The 15,379-nt window shown below is 50.1% G+C and overlaps 1 protein-coding gene across 1 annotated transcript in view; it reads right to left on the minus strand.

Annotated features, from left to right (window-relative positions):
- Positions 1–9,379, minus strand: part of GBX1 (gastrulation brain homeobox 1) — a 214,960-nt gene extending 205,581 nt beyond the window's left edge. The window contains exon 1 of the mRNA XM_069210745.1: positions 8,386–9,379. Within this exon, the coding sequence (XP_069066846.1) occupies positions 8,386–8,836 (451 nt within the window). The 5' untranslated portion in view covers positions 8,837–9,379. The remainder of the gene's footprint in view (positions 1–8,385) is intronic.
- Between the last annotated feature and the right edge of the window lie 6,000 nt (positions 9,380–15,379).

Here is a 15,379-nt window from a genome sequence, read left to right on the forward strand (position 1 = left end):
TTTTTCTGGCTAAAACGGTTTTGGACCTCAATCAATATATGTCTTCCCTGCGCACTGCTGTGATGATAAATACAATTGGAGATATTTTAATCTGTTAGATGAATTTGAGGGCTCGGGCTTGGTCGCGGGCTTGTCTTTGCTTCGGGTCCTCAAGACACTCGACATGTCCTCTCCTCTCTGCCACTTCCCGCAGAACAAGCTGAGGCGTTTCTCGTGGTTTTCTTCTGGGAGTGACGTGCGCTGCTGGTGTATTGTCCGCCTTACCGATTCCAGCACAATTACCTTATTATATTCCTCACAGCGCCCACAGCTCTCACCGTTTCTTTTAAGCACTTCAAGAGATGAGAACTAATGGGAAGTGGGTAGCGAGAACAGGTGCTCTGTCCAGGAGGGTACAATTTTGGTGAATTGGGGGAAGCTGGGACTAGAGATACTATTTTACCAAATAGAACATCTCAGAGAAGTTTTATGGCCGATAAAGCATTTAAAGTAGGACACTCAAGAAAAGAAATCGTTGATAATGAAGAAGTTCTAATCGTATTTATTCTATTTACTAACAGTATCCAAGCGGCGCGGCCGTAGCCAGATGGGAAGGCAGCGCTAATTGTTTCCAACAAAAGAGCGAAAGATAATTGAAACAATTCGGTTATTGCGGGCAGGAACCGCTAAGTCGGTTTCAGGCACAGTCCCTTGTGGAAGAGAGGACCGTGTGGAGTAGGGGGTGCGCCTCGGCCCCTTCGCTAGCCCCCCAGACCAACATCGGTCTTCAAAAGGTCCGCCTTCACCTTGGCTCTGGTTTCACATCTCTCGACTTTTGAGGCGGCGCCCACGTGGATTCGTGTCTTTTCCTCCCGCTCCTGTGAAGCCCGTGGTTCCCGCACTTCCCTCCGCGCTGCAGCATTTATTAACACCAAGAGCACTGGGGATACATTGGTGAAGACGAACTGTGCGGCAGGATACACGGCACAACAAAGAATATAAGATAAGGTTTCGATAGTTCTCTGCAGGGTTTTTGGATCAGCAGCCTCTTGGGTAAATAGGGCTTTTATGCAGCCAAAAATTTAACTTTTGTACTGTATGAGGGAACAATGGGAGCAACCTGTAAACTTTCAATAATAGAAATCAGTTCATCCTTTCACCCAGTTGTAAAGATTTAGGCGCTTGTTTTATTTTCAAGCCCCTTGCGCCACCGGTGCGTTACTTTATAAATGGGGAGGGTCGGGGGGGGGGGGGGGGGGGAGATGTGGGATACGAAGCAACGCTGGTTGTGCCTTCTACAGGAGGAGTAGCTGTCATCGGTGCAGCTGGTGCAGTTACACCGAGGCCGGAGCCAGGGGGCCAGGTAACCCTTATAACTGCTATTTAACTGCCCCGGCAGAAGTCAAAGGGCCATTTCATGGCTTGCACCAGGACTTTTGGCATCCTTGCTACGCCACTGACATCTACATATCGTAGGCTTGATCCTTGATTAATGCAAACCTACTTTGTAGGTCTCTACATTAACTCTTGAAAAATAACGTGTTTTTAAAGGAACAAAACAGCGCATCCTACCTCTGATAGTAAGCGCTGTAAATCACAGGTGTTAATACTATCCAGTCTAAGGGTGATAAGCTACCGGCCTTGGAATGACACAGTTCTGAGGTGAGCTTCTGAGTTTCCCGTGGATGACAATGCCGGCGGTTTTCCTGTGGAGTTTTGGATTACAGCTTTCCAGTACAGACAAGAGGTATTTACCTTCCTAAGTACACGCTTGTCTATACGGACCGGGGCGTGTCATGAAGGGTTGTTTTTACCCTAGGGCACAGCAGTTCGCCTCTTTTTATTCGATTGCACTTTTTAAACACATATTTAACTCGGAATTTCTCAAGTCAGCCCGGTTCGGAAAAAGAAGCAACTACTGCGTACTGTTTAGCGGCAGGTCACTGCTTATCTAGTAGAAATTCCGAGTTAAATCTATGCGCTGCTTAGAATGTACAATCGTATAAAAAATGTCCCAAAGCTGTGCCACAGACGAGAGCACGTGTATTCCCTGTCTGGACTATTATTCTAATACTGCGATTTATTCCAGTCGCTCTTGCTACTGTAAGGTTATTCTAGGTGTATGAACAATATTTTTTTGTTGGAAGGGGTGATTACTAGTTACGGAGCGGAGCGCGCACCGAGTGAAATGAGTTGCTATCAGAAGCGCCTCTAAGATTACTAAAAAAGTTTGAAATTCTTATGGTGCCTAGAAACACAAATCACGCAGCATATTATTGGATTAGATAAGCATTGGCTGTATTATGTAGCTACACTTGCATTTAAGTATCTTCAAACAAAAGAGAGCACTCTGCTATACAAAATTCACACATTTCTTAAAAAATAAATCTACACATGAAGCAGATTCGATACAAAAAAATGTATGTGCCATCAATTTATATTTTTGCCTTGCTTGAAAGAACAGGAACATTTTATTATCATCGTCCTTTCTACTCTTGAGGAAGGCCTCGTTTGTAAAGCCTGCTAAGCGCCTCACAGCTGAGCTGAGCCCACCTGCACGCGCGCCGTGTGATAAAGCGGTTGTGTTGGTTCGTCGCGTGCCAGGTAAGGTTTAACCCTTGCCTCCAATTGTCGGCGCGTGCCATTGGGAATAGCCCCTTAGCAGAGCTTAGTGCATTCATTTACAGAACACGTGTTTCACTAGCAGGCACTTTTAGGGTTTGACGTCTGGAATTCTCTCCGGCACTTTGAGCGCCAGTGCACAGTACCTGAGAGGTGAACAGCTGAACTTTGTATTGTCATGCCTGGCACAGCACCACATGTTCCATCATTAAAACGTTTGTTTCCAAAGTCTGCACAATTTGCCTGTATAAAGAGCTACAAAAGCATTATTTGCACAATAAGTTGCAGCGTAGCATTTAATAGGTATGCTGTTGCTTAATACTTTGTTTTATATGGCTTTTCGAAATGCAAGTATTTCATTTTTAACCGTTGTAAGTATCTTCTGTTATTGGTACCCATTTTAATGAATGCGAATTTACCAACTTAGAAAGCTGTAAAGTTAAATGGACTTCTCCCAGACTCCAACTTCCAACCTGTAGACCACCGTCTGTTGCAACAGCGAACGTTCAGCTCGCTCAGCTACCTCGCCATCTTCGCCTCATTTAAACCAGGACCATTTTTTGCCACTTCAGAACGATGAGAGTAAGGTCAGCTCTGTAGATGTTTGAACCCGAGACTTTGAGGTCACTGCAAAAGGAGCACACATACACCCGGGTATCTCACTTCCTTAGCAGTGTCCAGCAAACGAGTTGAAATGGCTTTCAGTATCAGAAAGGACAAACGCAGGGCGCGCGAGAGAGTCCTAGCAAGGAGAGACACTCTTCAGTTGTTGTCGCCACAACGAGAAATGCATTTACAAAACACCGAGAATTTAAGGGACGGGGACCGAGTATTATAAGGCCCTGGGGTTGGTAGGAGAAAGGACAAAAAGGTTTAAATGATCACTTATCGACGAACACACCTGACTAGGGAATTTTGTGGGCCAAACGTATTTTGGGGGGGCTGTTCAAAACAACTTTTAATTTATGATCCCATTTTAGCTCTTTCATGACGTCTTTGGCCAGGTCACTGACAGTGCACATACCCAATTGGCCAAATTCTTACTGCATTTAGATCTAATATTCAGGGACACGGATGTGTGTTTTCGGAAAACTATGTATTTGCAATGTTTGCTTGTAGTGTTCAGCATTTCCAATGTAAGGCGGACAACAGCCACCTGCATTGGTGAGTACACAGGTGCTCTGAGCTGCATTTGTTGCCTCGTAGGTTATATATAATGCCAACATAAGTTTACTTCCTGATAGACATCTTAATTCACCCTTCGTGCATACTCCGGATCTAATAACTGAGTGCCTGCACCTATGCACCTGCCCATGCCCACCCACCCACCTTTACCTGGTTGCTTATTCGCATTAAAATTCTTCCGTCCAGTCATACCACAAATATGCTCCAGATCTGTGGTTTGTGGACTGGCGTGGCAGGTACCCCCGGCCTACTTAAAAGACACGTACAACCCAAATATTCGATGAAAAAAAATATGGGTTATATTTATCCACAAAGTAATTAGCTACCCTCAATAACCGCTTTATACTTGTTAAAAGTATTATCATGAGTAATAAATCTAAAATGATCGATATTATTTCCACAAGAAATGTATTTTAATCTAACAGAAAAAATAGGTCAGTATTTCCCCCACTCAGAAAACATGTTAGTTATTTGAAAGTGCAAACCTAAATGCTTGACAGGTGTAAAACACTTGCACAACCATTAAAAATTAGGATGTCAGTCTTGCATCGTGTTAGAGGGCCAAGAAGCTCTTAAACATCCTTACTCTGAGGACCATCACAGGCAGCAGTCAGTCGCGCCCCCCCTGGACCCAGTCCCGCTTTCAGGCCGATGGACTTCCTGGGTTGGGGACACAGGAGTCCGACGCATGGACCCGCCCGTGAGGTGCCTCAGAAATTGCACCCTACCCTCAGAGGGCGACGCTGGGAGGCAAAACTGCTCGAGCACGGCATCCATGTGTCAAACTATGAGACGTGCAGTTTGAAGAATCATTGACAAAGAACTGGAGCAGCACCAGGAAGGCAACGTACTGAATTGACGTAAGCACTTCAAAAACGCCACCACCCAGGGGCGAATTTAAAGTGAGGTGGACAGGGTGGGTTGGTTAATCTCAATGGCTCAGTCTTGGAGATAAAGCGAGTGAACACCAGACGCTCCAAGGGGCTTTACAAGACCTTTGACGACCCCAGGATCGGGGCGACGGTTCTGTGATGACGCACCTCCGGCTCCCACGATTCTGTCTCGTGCGGGGAGGGAGGGAAGCTCTACAGAACCAACATTTGGCTTTGTGCTTCCAAACATGTGGGGCCCCTATGACCGCCCTGCCTACCTGCGTCCTATCGATATTTTTGGAATATAGACGAAAAGGGTTTGCGCTGCCAATCGTTTGGTTACACTTTTATATAAATACTCATGTTTGCCATTATCCTAGTATCTGCTCCACCGGAGTCCCTAATGTCTGTCCAGCATTTCAGACCCCGCGTAAGACTCAATTTTCGGTCATCTGTCACATACTTTGTTCTTCCATCCACTAAAGCATTCTTAGAGTGTATAGATTATTTTTTTAATCTAGGGGAATAGCTGCTGTGTGGCCACGTCCGGAGGCAAGGCACCAGAATTTTGGCTCCTGCTTAGGCACTTGCATAATATGGTTTTATCTTGCACAGTTCACTTAGTTTCTCTGTGCCGTGGTTCCGCTTCTAAGGACATGGGTCAGAGTTAACAGCACAAAAAGTGTTTTTTAAAAAGGTAACATTCTCTACTGCCTAGAAGCACTTGGACGAAATGCAGTTTTCAGCTCTTGTGCACAGCTCTGCACACTGGCTGCCATATTCCTATACCACCCCTCCCCCGCCCCCCTTTCATTTACTGCTCTATCCGCACCTTCTACGCTCAGGCTCTCCGTTTATCGCCTCTGTTTTTTTGCCTTGGGCCCCCACTTCCATGTGTCGCCTTCCATCACCCGCTCCTCATGCTCAGGCTCGCTTCCACCTCAGAAACATATTACTAGACTCTCCCTGCGCCTTATCGACATCCAGCCCCCTGCTTTCTTCGTACCCCACTCGGAAGGCCCCAACCCTTGCCTCGGTCCCTCTCACCCCACCTTTGTTCACTCCTGTTACTTACTCATTCACGTTTACAACCTCCCTTCCTCCGCAAGTGTCTTCGTTAACTTCGCCCACCCTCACCAAACTCCGAATCATGGACGTCATTTAGGGGTCGTCAGGGGTCGCAGGGGCCCCTTGCGACCCCTGAACTCAGGTGGCAAATACATTGGCAGGAAGACAGGGACAGCTTGCCCTGATGGAGTGTGCTTGGGGCTCCACCTCTTTATTTTCAATCAGTTTTTTTATTTACACTAATAGTGAATAATATGTTATTCACTATTAATGTAAAAAATGAAGTACACTTAGCTGGAATATGACCCTCCTTGGTAGCTGAGGTAAGTAAAAACACTCTGAAATGTATGTTGTGTGCTCGTGGGTGAAAGTGTGCTTATGTAAGAGAGTGTGTGTATGAGTGAAGTTTATGGAACTGTGTGTGAGTGATTATAAAGATGAAACGGCGAGTGATGTAACTGCCGCTACCCCGGGCATTTTGGTGAATGGACATCCATGTCCCAATCCTCCTACGTCCACCCTCGCCCTGTCTCATTCCTAAATCCATTTCCCCAACAGTGTTTCTTTACCTCGCCCCAGCTCCCTCGCCTCCACCCCCAGGCGTATCCGGCATCTCGCCCCGCGCATCTGGTATACGCCCTGTCTTCTGTCCCTTCCACGTCGCCTCTGCGGTTCCATGGACGCCTCCCCCGCGCGCTGTCCTCGCGGCGCCCCTTCCTGCGCCTAACAAGGCCGTTTAACTCATCGATGATTCCCCGGTGCCTTTTAAGAAAACAATAGTAAAAGATAAACTCGAGGTCCGCACCCCATACTTGCATCCATTTCATTCCCTCAGTCCCCTTCGGCTTCTATCTGCTGCTGCTCAACACTTGGGGTAAATGCATCCATAACCCCCACCTTCCACGGAGTGAGTCCGACCGCGGCAGCTCCAGTTCGGCAGCTGATGGAAGGCCTCGGCCGACCCTCTCTTTTCCCGGTATCCAGAGCAGTCTTGGCGCCCACCTTCCTTCATCCTCAAGCTCTAAGTTTCTTCCAAAGTTACGCCCTCCTCAGTGACAGACTGCGCGGTTCCGTTGAGACACGTTCGAAGCTAGCTATTCATTTAAACTACATGAGAAACACACCAACATTTTACCCATTTCACTGAAGTGCTAAAATGCATTTTTCTGGGGCCACCTATATCCCTGGGACGGCAAACTATGTACTTCCATACATGCACGCGCTTTTTAAAACAAAAATGGCATTATTTTTGCACTCTCTCGCTCAAAATATATTCCTTTTTAATTCCAGTTAATTGGCAAATTAAACTCTATTTTATTCTAAGCCTCCCTCCACGTGTCTCCAGGCATCTGCCTGTGTGCTGCGCTTGGGTAGCACAGGAGGACGCGCTAGGAAGGCATGAAGTGCTTCTCAGCCACAGTCCAGGACCTCCTGTCTGGGGAGGGAGAGAGAAAGCACAAGTCCCGGACAGCGACAGGGCCTCCTGGTGCTGCAACTCGGTGATACCGCACGCAATCCTGCTCCTCCGGAGCGGGCTTGGCGTCCCGCTCTCAGCGCCTTACCGCCCCAGGTATTGTCACTGCGAGAGCTGACGGGGCTCAGTGCCGACAACATACACTCGTCGGACGCAGCCTTTGAGTTGTCCGTGGTTGGTAAAGCCAGGGCTAATATCCTGGGAGATAATAGCTAGCATTTAAGGGTTAAGTTAAAATTCGCTGTGTGACGAGCAGTCCGTGATAAATCTTCTCTGTTGTGCGCAAACGGGAGTGGAAATAAATTGAACCGTTTCTCCCTCCAGGATCATAGTGCTCTAAAGAAGACTTGTCTCTTGGTTACCCGCCCGCAGAGCTGGACACAAGGGGGTTCTCTGGGCTGCTCGGAGAAACTTCCCACGTCACAGCCAGGGGCCTCGACACCAGGGCATCCATAGGCGCTGTGGACCCTTGGACCACAATAGGACTTGCAAAGAAAGCACAGGCTATTGTCAAAAGTTTCGGCTTAGTTGGTAGTGATTTCGGACTCTCTAAGAATATTTATTAAACAATTGCTAATCTCGATGTCGGAAAAGTAGGAAGATTTCGGGACTGGCTGAATCACTAAGTTGTGCAAACAGAACTCCGTGCCTCGGTTGTGCTGAATCTAAAAGATGCCTGAGCTCCTCAAAGATTGTGCAACTTCTAACTCGCTGTCACCGACCTACACCAAATGTGCTACAGGTACAAAGTAAGGACAAACAGCCTACAAAATTAAACATCGCGAAACCCGCAAATGTGTCCCTGGGGCTGGTGTAAAGTGGCTGCAGTGCTGACCGCTTTGGATGGGCGCCGGCTCCGCAGCCAGCGGCCCCAGGAGCGAAGGGCGGCCCCGAGGGGGCAGGCAGCAGTCAGCTCTGGCTCCGTGGGTGCCCCGTCTCCGCGGAGGCTCAGACCCGTCCTGCACGTGCCATCACTAACCATCGCGCAGCTGGCACTTGCTTGTGGGCATCCACAGTCCCCTCTGCCCCACAGAAGACCTCGCCACTGATCCTTGAGCTATTTTGTGCCCTGCTTCGCGCTTTAGTAAAACAATAAAACAAAAAAACAAACAACACCGCTTGGATCTACCGGCACCCTTAGCTGCGCCAGCAGACGCACCCTGATCTCGAACTCTCGCCACCTACCTGTCAGGTTCGGGAAGGACTCAGGGAAGTGGTGCGCCTCGGAGACCTTCTCCCTTGGCCGCAGCTCCTCGAGGTCGGCGCTCTCCCGCGGCCTCCTACAGCCGGCCTCCTGGTTACCGCGGCCTGCCTGCAGCTCTTGGGGCGGATAGAAGCTCTCAGGGTGCTCACTGAAGCTGGGCAACGCCGTTGTCAGCGCCACCATGGACGGGGCTCCCTGGCCGAGGCCGGCGCAGAAGGTATTGGAGAGGCGGCCGGCGAACGATGCCAAGGGGGCGAGCGGCGGGATGCCAGGCTGCAGCTGGCCGTGCGAGAGGGCCTGGGGCAGCACCAAGGGCCTGTAGGGCATGAACATGGGGTACCCCGTGTACAGCAAGTGTCCAGGCCGCGGCTGCGGGCTCCCGATCAGAGAGTCGATCGAGAAAGCCGTGCCCTGGCCGCCGGGCCTCTGCATTGTGGCAAGGTGGAACTTCTACCACAGGTGGCGAGCCAAAGTTGTGCCGGCGGCGCCCGGGTCCACCTTCAGCCGCCAGCGCCGCTCAGGTCTCCAACAATGTCCCGAGCACAAAGTCTCCTGTTTAGTTCTGTACTAAACTTCAAAGGAATCAATCACAAAATACCAGAGGGGCAGAGTGCGGACATAGCCCCTCCAGAGGCGGCAGCGGGCATCTTGAGAGACAGGCTGAGGAGCAAGCCCCGTGGTAGTAACCAAAGGAGCAGGCAGTGACGACAGACCCCCAGGGGCAGGATACCAAGGGCACAAACGACGAGCTCCTACTGCACCTGCACCAACCTCACTCTGCCCTCCTCTCTCTCACACTCGGCGCTGCTTCACGGCCTCTCGACTCCCTCCCCGGCTCATCTTCATCAGGACAAGAGGGGGGCGGAGGGGTGTCACGCTGCAGCCTCATCCATCTTCCTCAAATTACGCTTGGCTTCCTCATTCAAGCCCCTTCGCCTTTTTGGCACAGAGTGGGGCAGCCTGCTGCTCCAGGGATCCCCCTCCCCGGCCACGCCAGTCTAATCAGCTATTATTAATTCTGATTGATGATTGGTAATGACTTAGGCTCGGCGTCTGAACAAGGCGCCTTTGTGGGAGTTTGGGGCCGACAGGCAAAAGCTTAGGGGCAGAGCTGAGGCAGATGTTTGGGCTCTGGTCCGCTCGTCCTCGATGTCCATCCCTTTGCTCCCCGGGGTGAATTGTAAACATTATGATAGTTATCAATGGGAAGTGAGTGATGCCCCTTCTGAACTTCTCCCGCCCCCTAGTAACCGAAGGTGAAAGTGACTAATTGAAAAGAAAGAGGTCCCCCAGAAATAATCGGGGGGAGTTGGCGGGGATGTTTTATTGCCTCCAGATATCCTTATGCGAGAGAGGGCAAAATCACTCATCTGCGAAGCTTAGAGGTTACAATTTACAAGGTAGCAACTCAAACGAAAACTTGGAAAGGGGTACTCCCTCACCACACCCACCCGGTTAATTTGGGGAACTGGCTTTTGCGAGAGTGTGCGATCAAAAACAACCAACCCCAGCTCTTGTCCCTCCGTGGCTTCGGGTGACTGGGCGAAGTCCAGGCGGCCGGAGAACCCTTCTCCCACACGGCGGCTATCGGGGAGAGCGATTCCACCAACGCGGAAAGTCTCCTCTTTGAAATAATTTTCTTAGAGTCTAATTTCATGCACATTGTGTTGATTAATAAAGTGTAATTAGTCAGAGCTGGTTGCTTAATTCCTCCCCTGCCGCCATTTGTGCTGTGGGTACCGCAGTATGTGAGCTGGGCCTGGGCAGAGTCAAGGAGCAGCCAGAGAGGAAGCGGGTAAGCAGGGGCAGACTGCGGCCCCTCCCTGGGTGAATATTCAAGCTCCCTTGACTGTTAATTTGCTTTGATTTTCCGCCTTCCAGTGCTGATTAGCCCCATTCAGCCCAGGGGAGCAGCCTCTCGAACTGCCCTGCCTGATTACAAGAGCATAGGGTGCGCCGAGGGTGAACCAGGCCTGATTAGCACCAGAGTCGGTCCGGGGTGCTAATTATTGTTGCAATGGCACACGGCTCTAGCCCCTCCCACCAAGACACTGCTCCGATCTATTGAGGAGGCAAGAGTCTTCTCTCCAACTTCAGCCCTCCCAGAGATGCAGCAGGAGATGCCGCTGAGCTGGGGCGGGAGGAGCTCACCGAGGCACCTCTGGGACACCGATAAGGAAACATTAAAATGGGACAAATGCCAACTGACAGAATTATAGATGGCTAACAGTGAATTACAAGGATGATTTTCACTGAGGTGTTCGAAGTAACATGACATAGACTAACAAGTGCGAAGCTCGAGTTGTCTGTGATCTCACTCAGAACCTCTAGGTGAAAATTATCCCTGTAATTCACTTTTACCCATTACATTTTATGTTATGTATGTACCCCCAAATCATCTGCCTCTACTTTCAGCTACTATGCAGTGGCAGGGGAGTAATGGGGACTTATATATAACATGACCTTTGTTATTTTTCCCTGCCCCAAAGGTAAAAAAAAACAACAACCAAAAAACCCTTACCTGCGATCCTTGAACAACCCCCATTCCTTCCCCTCCTACAGCTGTGCTTTCTGCTTTCATCAAAGCAGAAAAGCAGTGTTGCACTGACAGACTCCCAGCTAGCCCTTCCGCCTGGCCTGGAAGACCTTTAGGACATTACAAAAGTGGTTAACGAGTTTTGTTATCAACTGTTGCTATGTCATAGCAATGAGTTATGATATTCAGAAACTTAAATAAACAATAGAGGCTCTCAACAAAATCCATACATAGCAATACAGTAGATCAGGATCATATCCTCGGCGGATCTAAGTCCCCACCTCAGGACCCATTTGGCACCTGGACAGGTAGGAAACATAGGCCCATATTTATACTTTTTGACGCAAAACTGCGCCAACGCAGTTTTGCGTCCAAAAAATTAGCGCCGGCTAACGCCATTCTGAAGCGCCATGCGGGCGCCGTATTTATTGAATGACGTTAGCCGGCGTTAGCCGCCGGCGCTGTCTGGTGTGCTTTAAAAAAAACGACATACACCAGGCAGCGCCGGCGTAGGGGGAAAATGGCGTATGGGCGTCCAGAAATGGTGCAAGTCAGGCTGAGGCAAAAAAATCGCCACAACCCGATTTGCGCCATTTTTTTACGACGCCCATCCCCCATTGAAATGACTCCTGTCTTAGCAAAGACAGGAGTCATGCCCCCTTGCCCAATGGCCATGCCCAGGGGACTTCTATCCCCTGGGCATGGTCATTGGGCACAGTGGCATGTAGGGGGGCACAAATCAGGCCCCCCTATGCCACAAAAAATAAAATAAAAATACTTACCTGGACTTACCTTAATGTCCCTGGGGTGGGTCCCTCCATCCTTGGGTGTCCTCCTGGGGTGGGCAAGGGTGGCAGGGGGTGTCCCTGGGGGCAGGGGAGGGCACCTCAGGGCTCATTCTGAGCCCACAGGTCCCTTAACGCCTGCCCTGACCCAGGTGCTAAAATCCGGCGCAAATGCGGGTTTTTTAGTCCCGCCCACTCCCGGGCGTCATTTTTGCCCGGGAGTATAAATACGACGCATATGCATCGCAGTCATTTTTTAAGACGGGAACGCCTACCTTGCATATCATTAATGCAAGGAAGGTGTTCACGCAAAAAAATGACGCTAACTCCATGAACTTTGGCACTAGACGCGTCTAACGCCAAAGTATAAATATGGAGTTAGTTTTGCGTCGAATTTGCGTCGAAAAAAACGACGCAAATTCGGCGCAAACGGAGTATAAATATGCCCCATAGTATCAGTCACACATCAGGTCAGTCACACCCCTAAGGTGAGCTGCCTGATGTGGACACTACATTTAGAAATTTGCCGTCTTGGTGTTGGCAGATTTAGGAATTCTGGGACAGGGTTATGCTCACTTCCCACAGAAAGTTGTCATATAGGGGGATGTAGTGCCCAAGGAGTAAGTAGCCCATTGGCTACTATCCTACACTCCCTGAAACACCCCTAAATTTAGTATTTAGGGGAGTCCCCAGCACCAGGAAAGCAAATTCCTGCTGACATATGAAGAAGAAGGACACCTAAGAGCCGCAAAGGAAAGCCCAAGAAAGAAGCCCCTGACTTTGCCCCAGACCTTCCGACTGGCCTGTCTGCTGTTCCCACCAATTTGCTCCAAAGTCAACTCGTTTTGCAAGCTGTTCTGCCCCCAAAAGCCTGGGAGGCCTGCCTGCCTTCAACAAAGTCCCAGGAATTCCCGCGGAGCCGCAGAGCTGCTTCCATGCATCTTGCAGGCACTCCAAGACACCCACAAGAACTCCAGACCACCGAAAACTCAACACCGGAAATTACCACTACACCCGTGCTGCTTAGTCCGAGTTGAAGTGTGCCAATGGTGCCAACGTGGTCCCCCAGCCCTCCAGAAATGTAGTCCCCCTTGGACCTGCCCATTGTGGAACCTTAACCACGAGTGTTCCAGTGGAGAAAACCAGATGCCTCAGGACACGTCTGCAGCCATCGCCCCTGGCCAATGGAGAAGAGGATTGAAAGTGTCCCCTCGTCCCTGGACGTCTCAAGATTGGAACCCACTTGTTGGTTCATCCCTACTGGATCCCTAGTCCTCACCTGCAGCATCTTTTTGACCAGACTGATCCCCATAGAGTAACATTGGGCACCCGGTGCCATACTACACCTCTGCACCTGGCCCCCCTGTGACGCCTGGGGTGAACTGTTGGTGTAGGAGGCTGGCCTGGCTTATAGTGGGTACCTTGTGGTACTTACACCCTGTGCCAGGTCCTGTTGTCCCTTATTAGTAGAATAGAGGTGTTTCTAGCAGCTTAGGCTGATAGAAGGTAGCTATGGCAAAGCAGCTTAGGCTGAACTAGGAGACATGCAAAGCTCCTACTATACCACTTATATCATATAGCACAATATCATAAGAAAACACAATACTCAGAGTTACTAAAAATAAAGGTACTTTATTTTTATGACAATATGCCACAAGTATCTCAGTGAGTACTCTCAGAGGTAAGAAATATACACAAGTTATATGTACACAAACCCAAAGCAGGTAAGTAACAGTAGGGAAAGTAGTGCAAACAGTGTAGAATCACAATAGGATGCAATAGGTAAACATAGGTCTAGGGGCAACACAAACCATATACTCCAAAAGTGGAATGCGAATCACAAATGGACCCCAGACCTATGGGAGCTTGTAGAGGGTTGCTGGGACTGTAAGAAAACAGTCAGGGTGTCCAAGATACCCCACCCCAAGACCCTGAAAATTAGGAGTAAAGTTCCCCTACTACCCCAAAAGGACACAATAGTCGTGATAGGGGGACTCTGCAAGAACCACAAGCACCAGCAAAACACTGAAGACGGATTCCTGGACGTGAGGACCTGCAAGGCAAGGGGACCAAGTCCAAGAGTCGCGATAGTGTCCAGGGGGGGGCAGGAGCCCAGAAAACCCCAGATGAAGGTGCAAAAGGGCTGCCTCGGGTGGAAGAAGCCAAAGATTCTGCAAAAACGAAAAGGGCTAGGAATTCTCCTTTGGATGGAAGATGTCCCACGGCATGCTGGATGTTGCAGAAGTGTTTCCACGCAGAAATACCGCAAAACAAGCCTTGCTAGCTGCAAGGGTCACTGTAGAGGTTTTTGGGTGCTGCTGGGGACCAGGAAGGACCAGGATGTCGCCCCTTGGAGGAGGAGACAGAGGGGGTGCCAGCAACTCGGAGAGCCCCCGCAGAAGCAGGCAGCACCCGCAGAAGTACCGGAGCAGGCACTTAGAAGATTGGTGTAACCGGAGTCACAAAAGGAGGGTCCCACGACGTCAGAGTCCAACTCAGAGGGCTGAGCACTGCAGGACGGAGTGCTGGGGACCCAGGCTAGGCTGTGCACAAAGGAATCCTTGGAGAAGTGCACAGAAGCCAGAGCAACTTCAAATCATGCAGCACACAGGTTTGCAGTCTAGCGGGGGGAGGCAAGGACGTACCTCCACCAAACTTGGACTGAAGGATCACTGGACTGTGGGGGTCACTTGGATCTAGCTCCTGTGTTCCAGGGATCACGCTCGTCAAGATGAGAGGGAATCCAGAGGACCGGTGATGCAGTCTATTGGTGCATGCACCACCAGGAAACAGTTGAGAAAGCAGGCAGGATGAGGCGCTACAATGTTGCTGGTAGTCATCTTGCTACTTTGTTGCAGTTTTGCAGGCGTCCTGGAGCAGTCAGCGGTCGATGCTTGGCTCTTGCATTCGTTATCTGAAGAATACCCCAGAGGAGAGACCCTAAATAGCCAGAAAAGGAGGTTTGGCTACCAAGAAAGGAGATTTTGCTACCAAGAGAGGTAAGAGCCTATCAGAGGGGGTCTCTGACATCACCTGCTGGCACTGGCCACTCAGAGCAGTCCAGTGTGCCCCCAACACCTCTGAATCCAAGATGGCAGAGGTCTGGGACACACTGGAGGAGCTCTGGGCACCTCCCCTGGGAGGTACTGGTCAGGGGAGTGGTCACTCGCCTTTCCTTTGTCCAGTTTCGCGTCAGAGCAGAGCTGGGGGATCCCTGAACCGGTGTAGACTGGCTTATGCAGAGATGGGCACCATCTGTGCCCATCAAAGTATTTCCAGAGGCTGGGGGAGGCTACTCCTCCCCAGCCTTTCACACCTATTTCCAAAGGCGGAGGGTGTATCACCCTCTCTCAGGGGAAATCCTTTGTTCTGCCTTCCTGGGCTGGGGCTGCCCAGACCCCGGAAGGGCAGAATCCTGTCTGAGGGGTTGGCAGCAGCAGCAGCTGCAGTGGAAACCCCGGAAAGGCAGTTTGGCAGTACCCGGGTTGGGTGCTAGAGACCCAGGGGATCATGGAATTGTCCCCCCAATACCAGAATGGTATTGGGGTGACAATTCCACGATCTTAGACATGTTACATGGCCATGTTCGGAGTTACCATTGTGACGCTATACATAGGTAGTGACCTATGTATAGTGCACGTGTGTAATGGTATC

This window comes from Pleurodeles waltl, chromosome 10 (assembly GCF_031143425.1).
Source record: "Pleurodeles waltl isolate 20211129_DDA chromosome 10, aPleWal1.hap1.20221129, whole genome shotgun sequence".
Lineage (NCBI taxonomy): Eukaryota > Metazoa > Chordata > Amphibia > Caudata > Salamandridae > Pleurodeles > Pleurodeles waltl.